The sequence below is a fragment of the Brachypodium distachyon genome, chromosome 2 (genome assembly GCF_000005505.3).
Source record: "Brachypodium distachyon strain Bd21 chromosome 2, Brachypodium_distachyon_v3.0, whole genome shotgun sequence".
Classification (NCBI taxonomy): Eukaryota; Viridiplantae; Streptophyta; class Magnoliopsida; order Poales; family Poaceae; genus Brachypodium; species Brachypodium distachyon.
Genome location: NC_016132.3, coordinates 56,020,879 through 56,039,374, shown reverse-complemented (window position 1 = coordinate 56,039,374; position 18,496 = coordinate 56,020,879). Strand labels below are relative to the sequence as shown.

The 18,496-nt window shown below is 45.7% G+C and overlaps 3 protein-coding genes and 1 non-coding gene across 7 annotated transcripts; 3 read left to right on the top strand and 1 right to left on the bottom strand.

The window, feature by feature from the left end:
* Positions 1 to 1,062: 1,062 nt before the first annotated feature.
* On the top strand, positions 1,063 to 2,777 carry LOC100831420. Its single transcript, XM_003564842.4, has one exon. It carries the CDS (start codon positions 1,498 to 1,500, stop codon positions 2,455 to 2,457), a length of 960 nt encoding a protein of 319 aa, XP_003564890.1. The 5' UTR covers positions 1,063 to 1,497; the 3' UTR covers positions 2,458 to 2,777.
* Positions 2,778 to 4,931: 2,154 nt separating this feature from the next.
* On the bottom strand, positions 4,932 to 8,734 carry LOC100838382. The gene is made up of 9 exons (XM_024459912.1): positions 8,189 to 8,734; positions 7,329 to 7,759; positions 7,046 to 7,230; positions 6,471 to 6,551; positions 6,289 to 6,375; positions 6,081 to 6,204; positions 5,904 to 5,975; positions 5,544 to 5,618; positions 4,932 to 5,204 (listed from the first exon to the last, which is right to left on the bottom strand). The coding sequence occupies exons 1-9, from the start codon at positions 8,590 to 8,592 to the stop codon at positions 5,098 to 5,100; spliced, it is 1,566 nt and encodes a 521-aa protein (XP_024315680.1). The 5' UTR covers positions 8,593 to 8,734; the 3' UTR covers positions 4,932 to 5,097.
* Positions 8,735 to 9,484: 750 nt separating this feature from the next.
* On the top strand, positions 9,485 to 9,704 carry LOC112271222. Its single transcript, XR_002964216.1, has one exon. It is a non-coding gene; the product is annotated as a small nucleolar RNA U3 (small nucleolar RNA).
* A 2,164-nt stretch (positions 9,705 to 11,868) lies between these two features.
* Positions 11,869 to 17,987, top strand: LOC100838087 (endoribonuclease Dicer homolog 3a). Of its 4 annotated transcripts, XM_024459911.1 has the most exons (15): positions 11,869 to 12,137; positions 12,620 to 12,725; positions 12,897 to 13,109; positions 13,253 to 13,525; positions 13,658 to 13,925; positions 14,024 to 14,520; positions 14,640 to 14,755; positions 14,967 to 15,184; positions 15,278 to 15,487; positions 15,576 to 16,052; positions 16,161 to 16,442; positions 16,616 to 16,939; positions 17,053 to 17,215; positions 17,350 to 17,461; positions 17,571 to 17,987. In XM_024459911.1, exons 1-15 carry the CDS (start codon positions 12,041 to 12,043, stop codon positions 17,779 to 17,781), a joined length of 3,567 nt encoding a protein of 1,188 aa, XP_024315679.1. In that variant the 5' UTR covers positions 11,869 to 12,040; the 3' UTR covers positions 17,782 to 17,987. The 4 variants fall into 4 exon arrangements, with proteins under 4 accessions (XP_024315679.1, XP_024315678.1, XP_024315677.1 ...); XM_024459910.1 differs by lacking the exons at positions 11,869 to 12,137; positions 12,620 to 12,725; positions 12,897 to 13,109 and having other exon boundaries at positions 13,366 to 13,521; positions 13,656 to 13,925; positions 14,640 to 14,737; positions 17,568 to 17,987; XM_024459909.1 differs by lacking the exons at positions 11,869 to 12,137; positions 12,620 to 12,725; positions 12,897 to 13,109 and having other exon boundaries at positions 13,366 to 13,521; positions 13,656 to 13,925.
* The last annotated feature ends 509 nt before the right edge of the window (positions 17,988 to 18,496 follow it).

The following is an 18,496-nucleotide window of genomic DNA, read 5'->3' as shown; positions in this document are numbered from 1 at the left end:
TGCACGGCCGGTCTCTGCCATGCATAGTCAAGGAGGCCAATTATGACGAGACCTTCTCTGATCTTTACGTTGGACCTAGTGTAGCTTAGCATGCGTTTACCAATTTCTTGACCAAGTAGTTGCATCATTTTTCCACCTTATAACTCCAGCACAGGCTGAAACCTCCTTTTCCCCGCCTAGAAGCTACTGGTGCTGCCGTCTCTATTCCACGCGTCGCCTTCACCGATCACCTGGCTTGATGCATCCATCACCCGTTCAGTACACTGTTCCCAAAAGGACAGAAGCTTTGCACGACAAGGCCTACTGCCTGCTTTTTGCTGAACAATCCAATCAGATGCCTTCTGACGAGCACGAGGAGAAGGACATGCAGTCCAGAGGGTTTATCCGCCCTGTGAATTTCAGGAGGCGTCACCTCTTCTTTCTAAGGTTTTTATGCGGGCAGAGGAGGCATCGATCGATCACTCGAAAGGAAATCAGAGCTACTGTCCAAAAGCCCCTTTTGTGTCCATTGACCACTCTTTTGTCTCTAGACCAAGTGTTCCTTTCCTTCTGCCCCCCAAGATCGTGGAAACGGCCAGGCTCTGCAGTTAGTAGAAGTGAACGTTTCATATATAAACTGCACATCAATAGCGTTGTACTACGGCATTCAGATTGCAGGGCCCTGTGCAATGAGCCTCTAATCCAACCTGACGGCATCTAATCCGGTAACTAAACAGGAAGATTCTTCTCTTGTCGCCGGCCGGATGACTTGGAGTATACCTCTGGTGTCATGTGCCACATAATTTGATGAGCTTGCGAGGTCGGTAGTGCTTGTGCTGGCACAGTTCCAGCTCAACCGGTCAACAAGGCAGCAGAGGCACTGATCCCCCTGCCTGCAAATTGTTTGGCGCAGATACTGAATGTCCTTCATAACACTCTCCCAGGTGGCCCCAGAGGCCAGAAATCCTGTGCCGCGTCTCCACATGCGGTGCCATGATCTGCAGCATGTTACCCACATGCTCCTGCTCGCCATCACCGAGACCTCAGAGCTCACAGTGCAACACTCGACACACACACACACACACCCCTCGTGGTGAAAGTTGGCAGCAGAAGAAAAGGGAAATACTCCACATAGCGAAATGGGCTGCGGAGAAATCAAGATTTGGTCCCTGGGGCTGGGGGCTGGGGCATTTATTCCGAGCAAGAGGAGGAGAAGGTTCCTAGTTGGTTTTAAACACGGAGCTCAGCTCAGCTAGGCTAGGTATCCCCCCAACTCACTTTCTTGTACAGCTCACTTTCTTGGCCTCCCCTAAGCTCCCCCTCCTCCTTTCCAGCTCGGTTCGCTAACCAGTGGTCTCCTCCTCCTCGCCAAACTCCCGAGCCTCTGCATGCATGGATCCTCCTCCATGGCGGTCCATGGCGCCTATGTATACTAGTAGTAGCCTTCGTTAGTCCAGCCCTCTTCATATCTCAGTCCTCAAAGCAGATAACTTGATCAAAGCGTAGTACTTCCGCAGGATGCAGGACTTGTTCTCGGTCCCTTCCTGCTTCTCGTCGGGCGAGAAGCTCCCGGCGGACAACCCGGCGTCTGCGGCACCGGCGACAAGGTCCGGGCAAAGCGCGGTGACGCTGGTGTACCGTGCCGAGATCGCCGGGCACAGCCGCCTGGTGACCGTGACGTGGTGCCGCAACCTTCTCGCCCACGGCATGCAGGTCTCCATCGAAGGCTCGGCCGGCGGCGGCAAGGACAAGAGCAGCGGCGGCGGCAACGGCGACGTGGCGGGCGGCAAGAGCTGCAGCAGCGGCGCCTCGGCCTGCAAGGTGGAGATGCAGCCGTGGCACTTCTGGCGCAAGTACGGCGCCAAGCAGTTCCACGTGGACGGCAAGGCGAACGCCGTGGTGGACGTGGTCTGGGACCTCCGGTCGGCCCGGTTCTCCTCGGACGAGCCGGAGCCGGTGTCCGACTACTACGTGGCCGTGGTGTCGGACCAGGAAGTGGTGCTGCTGCTGGGGAACCAGAAGAAGGAGGCGTTCCGGCGCACGGGGTCCCGGCCCTCGCTGTCGCTCCAGGACGCGGCCAGGCTGGTGTGCAAGAAGGAGCACGTCTTCAGCAAGAAGCGGTTCCTCACCAGGGCCAAGTTCCACGACAAGGGCAAGCTGCACGACATCAGCATCGAGTGCAGCAGCGGCAACTTGGCCGGGGGCGCAGCCGACGTCGACATGGTCATCAAGATTGACGGCTGCGTCAACGTCCTCGTCAAGCACCTGCAGTGGAAGTTCAGGGGCAACGACTGCATCTCCATCAACAAGCTCAAGGTGCAGGTCTACTGGGACGCCCACGACTGGCTCTTCGGCACCGGGATGAGGCAGGCGCTCTTCATCTTCAAGCCCGAGGCGCCGTCGATCTCCGACTGCAAGGGGGACGGCGACGAATTCTCCGATTTCTGCCTGTTTCTCTACGCGTGGAAGGTTGAGTGAGCTAGCTAGATTGGTATCCTACATTTGTTACTGCTGCTGCTACTACATTACAGTGGACATTTCACCATGTTATGAAGTGATAATTCATACCATGTAATGGATTGCAAGATGAGAGTGTGATCAAAGGAGTGAGTGATTGAGTGAGGCCATCTTCTGTTTCATTCCCATTGAGGCATTGGGGCGTGCTGGGCACATGGAAGATCGGAGTGGAGGGGCACAGGATAGTCCTGGGGATTAGGGACAGCCTGGTCCTGATAGAGAAACATGGAGTGAGATGACATGACAGGTAGGATTATTCAGAATGCCATTGCCTTTCCCAATCATGCATTCATGCTGATTTATATACAGGGAAACTCCAGCTAAGAGCTGGTCCCTCCTAACTCCTATCCAGTACCAGTACACAGCTTCTGCTTCTTATCTTCTTCTACTCATTTATTTTGACTGGCCTTACTGTCCTCTGCTTAATTTTCTCTGTTCAAAAACAGGGAGAGCAGATAGGGGCACAAATCCCAGGTAGCATAATACTTGCAAAGCCGTGGTTGTGCCACCCACGACATCTATCCCCACCGTAGGAACCACACATTTCGGGGAGAGAGAATATTAGAGAAAGATGATTAACAAAAAGGTAATATTTGTGGCAGGCTTGTTAATGCTTTTGTGGCAGACTTTTCTTTCCCTTTTAGACTTGACCACTACCAATTTTTTGTATTTTCTTTGCTTCTCTTTCTCCTCTCTTCTTTTGTTGCTCAAATTTTGAAAGTCAAAATATTTTACTCATGTGACATATTTTAGTGAGTCACGGTACATGTACAACAAATGACGGTACATTGATCGTTTCTTAATGTACCCATCGGTACTAACGAGAGTACATGACAGTACTCAAATCACACAATGAACATCTACCAAAAGAAGACGAGCACCTTTTCAATACTTAGTTGTACGTGATGGTACTCAAATCAAAATACATCAACTCATAATTGTACGTCATGTATTGGGAAATAAAAACACAAACATTCATCAAATCATAGTATCTCGTCATGTACGATTCATCAAAATTTAGTACCTCATGTGTAAATAGTGTGTACATCAACTCATAATTGTACATCATGGACCAGAAAAATATCACAGCTCAAAATTCATAAAAAATTAGTACCTCGTCATGTATCCGTGGATACACGATGGTACTCAAAAATTACATCACAAATATGATAAATACCTTATCAATTTATGATGCGAGTACATCGATCCACAACAGAAATACATAGAAAAAAAGAAATACGCAGCAAACTACGAACTTTTCAGCTAGCTAGCAGGCAAAAGCAAGTACCAAATACTCATCCCATGTACCAAATAGACGTGAACAAGAAAAATGCAAGTACCAGCTATGTACATCATGTACTCATCCCATGTACTCATCCCAAATAGTAGCACATACATCAAATTCACACCAGAAAATCCAAAAGGGATGAGGAGGACGCGGGGCCTGGCGAGGGAGAGCACGAAGTGGTGGCCAAGCACCGGGAGTAGCAGCGGCTGCGGCGTCCCGGCATGCGGAGCAGCAGCTCGCAGCATGGGGAGCAGAAGCTCGCGGACCAGCACCTCGCGACACATAAAGCAGCATTACGCGGAGCAGCAGCTCGGCGGGAGCCCATCCTATGCCGGACGGGGACGGGATGGAGGAGGAGGAGGAGGGGCCGCGAGCGCCGCAGCAACGGAGTCGGTCTCCCCTGCCTTGGCACTTGGGCTCTTGCTGGATGAAGAAAGAAGGGGAGGAAAGAGAATTGAGAACAGAGAGAGACGAGAGAGAAACGGGAGAGGAAGAACGTGGGTGACAGGGATTAACCAAAAGTGTAGAGAGATTAAGAAGTGAAAGTGGACACGTGTGTGGACAACACGGTGAGTGTAGATAGGTGGGGTGGTACCGAGAGGTTTGGCTAATACTTGTAGTTAACTCAGATGTACACTGTACTGTTGTTAATGGCAAGTAGTCAAGGACTGCACTGTTTTTCGCCCAAGTTTTCAGTAATGGACTAATGGTCACATTTGGACCATGTAGCTACGGTAATTCCCAAGTCCAAGTTGGTATCTCAGGGATGTCCGTTGAGTTATTTTATGAATCATTAACAAATGGCTGGGAAAAGGCTACTAGTAGGACAACTGATATTAGTTATACAGGATGCAGGAAAAAGAAGGTAGAGCCGTGGAGGACCGGTCAACCATGGAGATACCTGTCATCAACTGAAAAGTTGACAAAGTTTTATATTTTTTTAATGCCCATGCATTTCCTGTTAGTTGATAGCCAATGTTTGAACAAGGAATGCTAGAATCTAGACCAAGAGAATTGGTATGCATCATTTTTATGTCAGTGCTTGTAATCAAAAGCATCGTACACTCTTGTCACAATTCCAATCTTGAATAGAATAACAGGGAAAGTGCTTAATTAGCACACAGTCAGACATGTAAACATGGAAAAATAAGTTTATTGGACCAAACAAGTCAATCTCAATAGAATCAAATAAATTCTAGTCATTTCAATTTCACATGAACACACTATGAGCAGAAAGATTTCAAACTTCATACACATGATACTTATCGAATTCAAGACACACAGTTGAATGGAAAAATAAAATTATACAAAGTTTATTTTGGGCCAAAACCAAACCATTTTGCCAACGAAAATTTATTTTTCCCACGAGGAGCTTCATCTGAAGTCTTTCCGCCATTTGCACGTGCTGGCTTCTGGTTAGCTGTGATAGAAACAAAAACAACCAAATCATAATTATACTACTCTACACAAAAAATTGCATTGGCATATGAACTGAATTCAGAGTTTTACTTATTAGCTGGTAGCATGGTAGATGTGGAAGAGCAGTTATCATGGTGTTCAAAGTATAAACTTGGCATGGCTATAAAAATGCAATCCAAAAGGAGTGTTGTTTTGAGCAAACTTCTGGATGCATCGCTAGATTTCCTTTCTAAATGAAGGTAAAACCAGGAAAATTTGGTGATCTTGCTGATGTTGAATTTTGAAACTATTTACGGGCACCCTCCGTATGTAATCATAAAGGAGGCACTGGAAAAATTACTTGAATTTGACTTTTTAGCATCTTGGGATGGCCCTGAAATTGAATGCTTTTGCTCCGGAGGACTGTCCCCATCACCTGTTAATTTGAACATGAGAATAAAATGGGGTTAGACCATTTCAGAGAAAAGTAACGTTACAGAAGTTTCATCTCAGTCACAGATGTTGCGAGAGATGAAATGTTTGCTCAACTGAAGTTACAAACAATAAGCAATACACTAATAGCATCAGCAATAACACACCAATGCTGTTTTGACTAGACATAGATAAGTACAGTAAGTCAACGAAACCTAAAAGGAGAATATCCATTTGAAGATATTCTGAAAAGTGTTTGAGAAAAATGATATTATTAAAAAGAACTCACCATCCGTGGACGACTTTCTGTAGGTGTTCTTCAAGAATTCGACGAATGAATGATCATTGTGATCAAGCATCACTGGTCCAAAGCAAGGCAAAAGTTTTCAATAGCTATTACTATATGATTTTTACTGTTTCTTATATATTTTCACAAATCAATGTCATATGAAGATTTGTACGTTACATTGTTGAAATAATTCATGCCTCTTATGCTCAGAGGTGCCGAACATGAGCAATTGAACTGCCTCTGAATCTCTGTCTGAGCACATCTTGGAAAGGTTGTTTGTATCTAACAGGATACCTGCAAGCTGAGGGCAAACCCACAGAACAGAATCAGGAATGCCAGTAATTTACGCATGATGGTCACTACTACAGGTAGCAAATGTACCGACCAGAAGTTTCTTTATGTCCAGGCTCTGAAGTAGGCCAGAAGTTTCTTCACGGTGGTCATTGGCGAGGATTGTGCAAACTGAGCCCAGCTAGCAAACAAAATCGAGCATGATTACTAAGTAAAAGCTGGAATCTTAAACATTCCTCAGAAGACACTTAAGAGTATGCAAGTGCACGATATTACCTCACGATTTGATTTCAAAACATCTTGCCCCACCACTACCAAGCTGGCTCGCTGATCCATTATTAGTCCTTCCATATCAACCTAATTAAGCTTCTCAAAAGTCAGCATCATACTCATTTGCTTTGTCCAGGATGTGTAGCAACAAGCCGTTGATAAGAATTAGCGGCTGATGCACACTGTTATCCTTGATAGCTTATGCAGAGATAAATGTGTCAGATCTATGTCGTCCCTTAAATGTTGCTGGAGCCCTCTCCATATCAAAGGCAGCGGATTATGGTACAAGCAAGCTCAAATTCACAATTGCACAAAGCATTTATCAGTCATACTCACTCGAATGGAAGCCACATGGTGCCAATCAAAATTAAGAATACCCACATGACACAGCTGCAATGAGATGCTGTATAGCCCCATCCTTATCACCTATGCCCAAAATAAACGCCCAGTAACACCGGACCTAGACAGTTGTGCAATTTGTCGGAAACCAAGCCTCCCCAACCGAAACTAACCGTCTACATCAAGCACCCTCTTCTCCCAGCATAGCCTGTTCTTTATCCACATTAGATCACATTATATACCTCGTCGGCGAAAAGCAGAGCCGATGCGTCGACCCCGACGTGGTAGAGGAGCCAGGCCGCCTGCCTGCACCTCCCCATCCTGCTCCGACGCATGTTCACCACAGGCACCGCCGGCGCCGCCTGGCCATCCGCCTTGCTCGAAAGCACCCATGCGTAGCATATCGCCGCAACAATCGAGCTCACACCTACTCAAAATGGCAAGTGAGCGAGCACATTGGTCAGGTTCAATTAGAACAGCGGATTAAAAGGCTTTACCGATGAAAAACCGGAAGACTAATCTTACTTTTCGAGGCGTCGGAGAGCACGATCTTCGTCGACCTCGAGCCGGTGCGCCCCCCGGAGTCTAGGCTGGAGACGGCGTCGCGCTGGCGGGCGAGGAAGGCGTTGAGGCGGGCGACACCGTCGTCGAACCCGTCGGCGGCGGGGGAGCTGGTGGCGGACGCATGGCGGCGGTGGTTGAGGAGGCGGGATTGGGCGGCCGAGGTGGGGGAGTTGGAGGCGGATGAGTTGGTGCGGCGGAGAGAGGAGGAGAAGGAGTCCGGGTCGGTGTTGCCGTGGAATCGGGACTTGCGGCGGGACGACTGCGGGTTCGGGGGCAGCGACGGGGAAGGAGACGGGGGAGCGGAGGGGGCGGCTGGTTCGGAGCGCGGAGGCGAGGAGATGATGGACGCGCGCTGCAGGATCTCGTCCCCGATGCCGCTCAGCTGCCGGTGCCTGCACGCACGCAGGAGGAAGAGTGTTAGCTTAGTCCGGTCTCCGGTGGAACTGGCGGCGCGGGGCGCGGCGGTATTGCTGCCGACGGCGTCAGTGGGCGGCGAAACTTTGACGACGTGGTTACGAAACCGGGCCAGTAATTTCATTGTAACTAGGCCACTAATGCCGCACTGTATTGCCGTATGGGCCTTATAAGTGCAGGCTGAAAGCCTACTGAAGGTGCTGAGCTTGGCCCATTGAAGGTGCTCAGCTTTTTTTCTTCCTTTTTTGTGTGCAAATTCTCTTTCACAGAAATGACAAAACAAACAGAGTCGTGATTCGTGAATTGATCGAAGAAGAGTACAGAATTCAAAAGTTTGATAAAGAGATGCGTACTCGAAACGAGAAAAGATGACACGTATGCACGAACGGAGCGAGATCTGAATTTACCTTCTGGCGGAACGCGACATGGGGTCGCGGCGGTCGAGCATCGGCGAGGGCTCGGTCCCGTTGCCGCCGGCGAACTTGGGCACCTGCCTGGACGGCGACCCCATCCTGCCGGGTGACCCGGACCCGACCATCATCCTCTTCGCCTCCTCCAGCCACTCCTGCGTCTGCTTGCTCGCGCTGCTGCTGCTGCCCCCGCCGCTACTTCTCCCCTGCTGCTGCTGCTTCTTCTCTTTCGAGGCGGCAGCTTGCTTCTTCTTGCTGCTGCTGCCGCCGCCGCTCTCGCCGGTCAGGTCGTACGCGCCGCCGCCGCCGCCACTGCCGCCTCCGCTGTGCTTCGCGCCGACGGTGCCGAAGAACCAGTCGTTCATGAAGTCCGTCAGGTCCGGCGCCCCGTCCACCTCCATGGCAGCTGCCTTTTCTTTCCTCCCTTGCACTCGCCACCACTCACCAGGGAATTATCTGATTTGTGTTCTTGCTTCTTTTGCTCGCGGGGTTAATTATCTGATTTGTGACTAGTAACGGCTTGATTTGCACTGGCGCTGAGAGCGCGTGAAGCGATCAATGGCCGGCGCCGGCCGGCCGGCCGGTGTGTCTGGCAGCTTGTATCGTAGCGGCGAGTGATCATTCCGAGGGCTTTTTATTATTTGGGCCACACGGCTGGCTGTGCCTGTGATATGCTGGCTGCAGATGGAGCTTCCTGAACAGACAAACGGTCTGCGACACTTGGCCCTGCCTGCCTTGGCTGTTCTTTTTGCAAGTTAGGATGCTTATATAAGCACAACGAAATTGCCTCGTGATTGATTAAATGGTACATGACCCGAGCTTTCGAAATGTATACGATGCATGGTGGAATGTGATGGCTTGTGTCACCAAACTCACGATAGGCACCACGATTTTATCAGAAGAAAAACGAACAAGACAACATCCAACTTTCTGTTTCCCGGCAATTTTCTCACGTTTGGAATTATAGGAGGATCGATTTATCACCAAAGTCAGATCACATTTGTTGGGCCCCTGAGAAGTCAGCCTATCAGATATCCCAGTTTTTTTTAGGGGTCCCAGATTTCCCAGCTTTTTTTTCTTTTTGTTGAGCGGCCCAGATTATCCCAGTTGACACTCCCGGGTAGGCACCTGACCGCGGTGGGCTGCTGGGCTTGGTATTTCATGGGCCATCACCAACGAGTTCTCCTTCAGACGCGCTGCGCTGAGCTGCTCTGCGAACTGGGTTTTAGTCCCACCTCGACTATTTAGTGGACAGTCGACCAGCTTATAACGCAGCTCCTTGCCGTTATAAGCACGACCTTACTTGAACAGGATCTGTTCTATAGGATCGTACCGCTACATCCTTTACCAAAAAGGAGGCAAGAACTTAAGTCTGGTTGATGCATTCGGCCCTCTGGGCCAGAGCGTGATTAACGGCCAGGATAATCCCTAGGGGTACATCCGACGGCTGTAGAGGATCGTTCCTGCCCATCTCCGGCTGACGCAGGGTGGCCCAGAGGTTGTCTGACAGACTCCCCAATCTTTTTGCATTTTTTTCTTTTTTAGCTTTGGATCCATGGATATGTTTTTCTCTGACAAGCATTGTTTGTACCTCCCAAAATTAGCTTTCGGTCCATGGATATGTTTCTCCCTTACAAGCATTGTTTGTACCTCCCAAAAATTGTACTCCAAAGTTAATCTACAAATACAGAATAAAGCAAAAACACACTCGATTGACAAAGTTCAGAAAATACTGGAAGCTAGCAAGGTAGATATGTTGCTGAAACTTCAGTCAAGTAGCAAAGCAGGGCTCAATGAACTGTAAGTACATTTAAATAGTTGAGACATCGTAATTTACAACATAACTTGTGTGTTCGTATTTTAGTTATGTTCTTGAATATATATGCAAATTCAAACTATACATAGGACATTATGGACCTTTACAGCCAAAATCGTAACATTTCTACAGTTTGGGGAGCCAGCTGGCCAACCTCAAATTCAAAGGGAAACATTCGTGGATATGACCATCTAGCATGCAACTTGCTTGACGAGTCGGAACTCTTTGAGGGCGGATTGAATAACATCAGGTCGGCACAATACAAGTTATCAACGGAGTGCTCACGAACAACTCCCATCAAGTCAGGATAATGCTGGTAGTGGGATACAGTGAAACTCATCTCACATGCACTTAAAAAAAATCATACTTATATGAATTTATGAGAAAATTTCACATATGCACTTAAAACTTGCTCGGACACTCGTACAACACTTAAATTGCCATCTTCCAAATATGCCACTAAAATTTGCACCAATACATGGTGACCACATGTCATTTTGTCAATTAAGCCATCAAACCTTTGTTGCCCGGGCGGATCCAGTAGGGTGCCATGGCAGCCCCTAAAAGATGCCGATTTTTAACCTTGTACTACCTACGATTCTAAATTCTTGTCGTTGTTTTAGTGCACATTTGAACTAAAACAACGATAAGAATTTATGATCGAAGGGAGTAACAATTAATCTAATTCTACATGTATTACATGTGTTAAAAATACATGTACATGGAATTTAAATTATGAATATCTAGTTTGGCTTCCCTGTGGCTTAGGCTCAATTTGCCATTGCTGAAATATGATGCGCTGAACTTATTTTATAATCTGTTGTGGAAATATACACACAAAAGTAGGGAAAAGTTGGTTAGCTAAAAACGAAAATAGTAAAAAGCGGGCGAAAAAAAAGGGATTATGAGAATCCACCGCAATGCGCAACCTTAACCCTACATCCGCCACTGCCTTCGGGTATAGGTAAACACGACGAGGCCGGCAAAATAAAGTAGCGCCGAGGCCAGGGACGAGATGGTGCATGACACGAGGACACGGACGGGTGCTAGCAATCCGCCATTGGTCCTGTGGGCCTAAATGCTAGTGAGCAGGGCTGCCTAACGAGCACGTTCGGTTTGTTAAGAGCTCGGTTCGTTAAGTTCGATTCGTTAAGAGCTCGGATCGTTGAGATCGTTATCGTTAACGATCTGAGACCATTGTTAGGCTCGGTTCGTTAAGAGCTCGCGAGCGCTCGTTAAAAACTCGTTAAGATAAATAGATGGTATATGGTGATCTAAATTTTCTGGCATTACCTATTTTCTTGGGATGAACTTTTGTAGCAAATAAAATATATCAAAAGCCGAACAACACTATAAAGATTGAAAATAACACAGCAAAAAAGAAATAATAGCACAATTCCAACAGCAAAATAAGTTTTAGTAGCCACTCACAAGTGACGAGCTCGCTAACGAGCTTAACGAGCACTCGCCGAGCTTGCTCGTTAAGATCATTAAGCGTGAAGATCTGAAAAAGATCTCTAGTTAACAAATCGCCTTAACGAACGAGTTAGCTAGCGTTTAATAAAATTGGTCGAACTTGGGTCTTTTGCTCCAAACCCATTGATCCATCAAGTCCTAGCCCAAATCGGGAAAATCCATCCATCAAGGAGAATCAACCCGCCCCACCCAACCCCACCGAGCATCAGGTCCCACGGTCCACCCGCCCACGTTGGCCCCAGGAGCCAGTATCGCCACGGGCTTGCTTTCGTCGCAGCAGCACTTCCAATGACGTGCGGGCCAGTTTCCTCTGCGGGAGTTTACCCTTCCCTGGGCAAGAAAAGCAACAGGTTCCGCGCCCACGTCCGCGTCCCGTATCCTGATACGGAAACCACCCCGGGTTTTTCTATACTTGCTGCCGTCACGAGGGTTCCGAGGACTGTTGGTAGGCCAGGCCGTGTCAGCGATCCCCCTCCTCCCACCCGACCGCCGTCCACAGTCGAGCCGACCGCCGTTCACCTCCATACTCCGCCAAGTCCAAGCAGGTGGTTTGGCTGATGGCCGGAGCGGAAGCGGAACCGGTGGGCGGAGAGGCGGCGGTGATGGGCGTTGCCGATTCCGCGGCGGCGGAGGCTGCTCCTGTTGTCTCCGAAGGTAACCAACAGCCGTATTGCGTGTGGTTTTCTTCTCACACTGGGGTTTTGTGTTTCTCTCGTTCCCGGGTTTAGGGGCTGCGGTTTTTGCGCCGATTAGAGAGTCGTTGGCTCGGTGTTCGGCAATGCATGCTTGATCCGATTGATTTCTGACTCGCTGGCGTTAATGTGGGCGGATTGGAGCGCGCTGCGATTTGTTTTTCGAAGCTATGCCGCTCAATCGGGCGATATAGGAGTCTCCATCAGCTCCCAGAACATGCCGGCCCCTTGTTTCCGGTTATCTCTGCTGCTCCGGGTCTCTGTTTTGTTGGGAGGGTTTTGGGGGGTTTAAGTGACCCGAATTAGCCTGTCATTTGTCAGAACTCTGCCACTTCATTTCGATTCCCCCCTTGATGAGTTATTGATTACATTCGACTTGGTGTGGGAATTCCTAATGGTGTATGGCCATTGACCCCTATTGATAAACTGTTGTTGGATTGGCAGTTAACATGAATCCCTTGAAAAGGTCACCGGAGCCATCTGTTGAAGAAGATGAAGCAGACAGGCAGAAGCGGCAGAATACAGAGTGTCAAGACTTCACTCCGAGAGGGTTCGGCACATTTTGTTTTTTGTTTGTTTTCATATTTACTGTATTCGTATGATCTGGAAAACAGAGTACTGTCCGTGTGATGGTGCTTTCTGATATTAAAATGGTTGCAGAAAGGGATTGCGAAAAGGAAAACAAGGCGCCATAATCGCCACAATTTCAATGTTTTTACAGGGTGGACGCGGAACAAAATAATTTGGCATCTGCCATTTCGAGAAGCAAGACGTCAATGGTGGAGACTGCTTTCAACAGAGATTCCAAGGATCTACTCCCTCATTTGTCTCCCGTTAAAGACAGAAATGGATGTCATATAGGCACAGCTGGAGCAACTGTTGATTCTAGCATTAGTATTATCTCCGAGTACTGTGACAAGCTTCCGAAGGACAAGTATGGTTATCACATTCTCAATTTTGTTTCTTCTTGGCAACACATATTATAACTTGAAATCTGCAATACCAGTCTAGTGATGGTTTTGTGTGTACAGGCATCACACAAAATTTCATCTTCTTAAATTTCTGCTCATGTCACAGGTATCACACCACAAGACCATCATTTGAGTTTACTCATCACGATGATGGTTTTGTGTGTACATTAACATTACCGTCTAGTGATGTGCTACCGCCTTTGGAGGGTCCAAAAGCAAGAAGCAAGCAGAAAGCAAAACAACTCGTTTGTCTTGATGCCTGTAAGCAGCTGGACCTGCTAGGAGTGCATGATGACTGCCTTTGTCCATCTCTTAAAGAGCCACCGGTGGAAATTGTGAACAAAGCAAGTGTTCTCACATCTAATGCTGGTGTTGGTACGTGATTGCTAAGTTCTAAAAACATGTCATGTACATTAGAGCCCATTTTTTGCAATATTGATTCCTGAGATAATCTTGATAAAAAAAGTAACCTATCTGTCTGATGGCAATCTTTTATTGGCTTCTCAAAGGTACAAAAACGGAAGGAGCTACATGGTACAACCCGAGCCTGTGCCTTCTCTGGTACCTGGGCATCCAAGAGAACTGTTATTAAGCTTCAAGGCTACAAGTTGAATTTTTCTTGTGATCAAGTTGGTCAGAAATACTCTGAGTTTGTTCTGTTAATTGATACAACTATAGCAAATGAAGCTGCTAATCTGGATATTAATCTATATCTGCATGACAAGATGGTAAAAGCTTCAGTCTCTCCATGTGGCCTACTTGAGTTAGATGTTCAACAGGTCTGCTCAAGTTTGTGTTTTCCTTTTGCTACCTTTGTTGCTCCTTCTTTGCTTTCGGTTTAATATGAAAGATACTTTTTGTTTCTTCTTCTTCTTAGATGGAGCAGGTAAAGCTATTTCAAGCACTTATCTTTAATGGTTTGTTTGGAAAGTTGTTCACTGGATCAAAATCATCTAACTCTTCGAGGGAGTTTATTCTCAACAAAGACGACAACCTGATCTGGAATAATGCAAATATGTATTTGCTTTTACCTATGGATCCTACCCTAGAGTCTCATGACAGTTTTTGCATTAACTGGAGAGTGATTGATGAAGCTGCTACAGCTGTTAGACTAATGAGAAAGATTCATTCTGATGGCAAAATGAACTTACTTGCAATACTTGATTTCGATCAAATTTATGGAGATCTAATTCATCTTGCTAACACGTCATGTGAGGTCCATACCCTTCGAAATGTAGCAGTGCTGGCAGTGCACACCGGGAAGATATATACTGCTCTTCATGTTACTGATTTATCTGCCAATAGCACATTTGATGGTGTATCCAGTAAGAAAGAATCAGGGTTCAAGACATTTACAGAATATTTTGAAAAGAAGTATGTTTATCTTTGTGCATATTCATGTACTCTCTTATGTTTATTTTTGTGCAGATTCATGTACTTTCTTAAGTGTTAATATATTTGAGTCAGTTTGGGCTGATATATCTCATGTGCAGGTATGACATAGTTCTTCGTCATCCCTCACAGCCATTATTAGTGCTGAAACCCAGTCATAATCCTCACAACCTTCTTTCCTCAAAGATCCGAGATGAAGGTCCTTGTCCTCCCCTTTGTAGGTAGTTTTAATTTCAGTAACTTCGTAGTTCTTTGAAGCATTATTACTTGAAGCTTCTTCATTTTTCATACACCAATCGTGATTGAAAATAAGCTCATTTGATTATATGGGTATATTCTTTATGTATTGTGTTCTCATTGTTCATGTCTAATTGATTATTTTTTAGGAGCCTATTTCTATTATTCATCTTTTCTTGTTTTTTTTCTAGGTTATGGTGAGAACAAAAATGATGGCACAACAGATGTAATTAAGGTGAACAACCGTGTTCACATGCCCCCGGAGTTGCTAATTCCCCTTAATTTGCCTGAGGACATTTTGAGAGCATTTTATTTGTTCCCATCTTTGATGTATCGTATGGAGACACTAATGCTAGCCAGTCAACTAAGAAGTGAAATTGCATACGATTCTAATATATCGAGCTTTCTGGTGAGAAATTGAGATTAGTATTTTTGCTGACTTCTATACATGCATTTGTTATTTTATTAAAATGGACATAATCAATTTGCACATGTTCTTCAGATTCTGGAAGCTATTACAACACTGCGATGCTCTGAGGACTTCTCTATGGAGCGGCTAGAACTATTGGGAGATTCTGTGCTGAAGTATGCAGTGAGTTGTCATCTTTTCCTGAAATTTCCTGATAAGCATGAAGGTCAATTGTCATCCAGTAGGATTGATATAATATCTAATGCGGCGCTTCATAGGCTTGGAATTAAACACAAAATACAGGTAAGATGTATCTGATTGTAGGCAATCTGTACACATTTGTATTTGTTACCATGGACTAATCCCATAATTGGTGGCATGTGATCCGTAGGGTTACATACGTGATGCTGCATTTGATCCTCGCCGATGGCTTGCACCAGGACAGCGCACTAATCGTCCTTTTCATTGCAAATGCCCAGTAGATTATGAGGTTGTAACTAAGGATATTCATGTCATTGATGAAAAACCTACTATTAAAATAGGCCAGGCGTGTGATAAGGGACACAGATGGATGTGTTCCAAAACAATTTCTGATTGTGTAGAAGCTATAATTGGTGCATATTATGTAGGAGGTGGATTAAGAGCAGCTGTGGCTGTTCTCAGGTGGTTGGGTGTTGATGCTGAAATTGAGGAAGAATTGATTATGCAGACCATCTTGAGTGCATCTATGAAGACTTATGTTCCGAAAATTGATCTAGTAGAAGCGCTCGAGGCAAAACTAGGCTATGCATTTTCAGTGAAAGGTCTTCTGTTAGAGGCTCTTACCCACCCATCACATCAGGAATCAGAAGAAAGATACTCCTACGAGGTATTGGTTGATGTTGAACATTTAGCTGCTTATTCGTATTGATTATCTTTAATTAATTCTTTATGCAATGACTGTATTGGAAAACTTACACTATTTTTTCTATTCCAGCGTCTGGAGTTCCTTGGCGATGCTGCCTTGGATATTCTCTTAACATGGCATCTCTTCAGTAGTCATAAAGACACCGATGAGGGGGAGTTGACAGATTTAAGGTCTGCATCAGTAAACAATGAAAACTTTGCAAAAGTTGCAGTAAAGCACAAACTCCATCACTTTCTCCAGCAGTCTTCTGGGATTTTACTGGACCAAATTACTGAATATGCAAATAGTCTGGAAAATTCATCCATGGACGAAATCAACCTTTCATCGGATGCTCCATTAAGGGGGCCTAAAGTATGTTTATGCTCCTTTGTTTTTTATCTGTGTGATTTACTCAAGATAGCTTAAATAGATTTATTGCTATTTTTATGAATTGCCATAAGTCATCCATTATATTATTTTGAACTAGTATGTTTTTCCTCCTATCTATACGAATATGTCATAGTTTGCTTGTCTTTGTCATGCAGGTTCTAGGTGATATTGTAGAAAGTATTGCAGGTGCAATTCTTATAGATACCAAACTTGATTTGGATGTAGTTCGGGGTGTTTTTAAACCTCTTCTTTCCCCTATCGTCACACCTGAGAACCTGGAGTTGCCTCCATTTAGAGAGCTTCTCGAATGGTGCAACAAAAATGGGTACTTTCTAGGAATTAAATGTACAGATGGAGACAAAATACAGGCTATTCTGGATGTACAACTCGAGGACGTGCTCGTTATCAGACGAGGTTTTGGCAAGAATAAAAAAGATGCTAAAGCCCACGCAGCTTCCATGTTACTCAAGGACCTCGAGGTATCTTTTTCTTTTGTATGCTTCACTGTTTTGACATCGCATTGTTATAATGATCGTTTAAGCCTTTAAGGTACATTAGTTCAACGCCTCGATGTTCAATTTCTTTTCTGCAGGAAAAAGGGTTTATAATATCAAAGAACGCCATCAGAACGGAACAATTTCAGAAGCAATGTGGTAGTGAAAACAGTTGCTACAACATGTTTGATGCCATGGATACACAGGTTCTAACACCATTCTGGGGAAACGAATCAGCTGGTCCTGTGCTTGATAAACCAGGTATGTTCTCATTTCTCAGCAGTTTGTTTTGTTCGTTTTCCTGAGTGCCAGTTCTTCATTCATATCTGGACCTCAATCTATACACCGATTGTATCACCTGAACAGAAAATGAGTATTTTATCTCATTTTTGCAGTGCACGTGGCGGTGAAGACGAGTAAAGGAGGACCTCGCGTAGCGCTGTATGAGTTCTGCAAAAAGTTACAATGGCCAGCGCCTAAGTTTGATTCTGTTAAAGTACTACCAAGGTACTTTTGCCTCAAACTGATCTGGATGTGGTAACTGAGTGTCCCTTGAAGTAGCTTGCTTGTGTAAACTAACCAGATGATCTTTCGCTTCATTTTTCTGCAACAGCAGTGCGTGTCCCCCATCCGGTGGTTCCTCGGTGAAAGCTACTCCGACACAAGAGTTCTTCGCTTCAACCATAACATTGCATATGCCAAATAGTGATGTGATCAGCCTGACAGGAGACGGGTTTGCGGATAAAAAGAGCTCGCAGGACTCTGCTGCACTGCTCATGCTCCACGAGCTTCAGCGGCGAGGTAGATTGCAAGTCCAGGAGATATGATCGAAGTAGCACCGTGAAAGCACTGATGTAGTGATTGTTCATTCTTTTTTACCGGGGATACTAGTAGTAAATATTATTCCCCATTGTGTTGGGCATGTTTGTAGAGTTACGTTGGCTTCTCGTAAATATGTCGCATGATCGGAATAACTGGATGTCAGCTTGTGACGATACTTGTGAGTGGGAGGATGCAGAAGTTCATTGGCATCGAAGCACGTGTGGCTGGTCCAAGTGCAGCCTGAATTTTTAGGATATGCGCACTGTACTGCAAACTGGTGCAGAGTTCGTTCCCCAGCCAAGGAAGTTTCCGAGTACTTTTGCAATCTGAATTAAGGGAAGGCATACGAACTTCTCCACCAGTTTGCAGCGCGCATATCCTAAAGATTCAGATTGCAATGCGCATATCTATTACAATATATCTATTATCTATTACAATATGTTAAATTGGAATCGGTGGTGATGAGTGGGCGTCGTTGGTCGGTGTTGGTCGGTCAATTTCGTTAAAATTACAATCAATATGTCACTGCTCCTTATTTTCTTTCCCTCCCGTCTTATTCACGATTTCAGTAGCAGAAATTTTACGGTTTAGATTTACCGAAAGTTATCGTACGGTCCAAATTTGTCACAACATAATACGAACAGTCGTAAAATAAATCAATCTCCTTAGCATGAAATCCAAAAAATTTCGTATCCATCTCAGTATGGAAATCAATCCGAA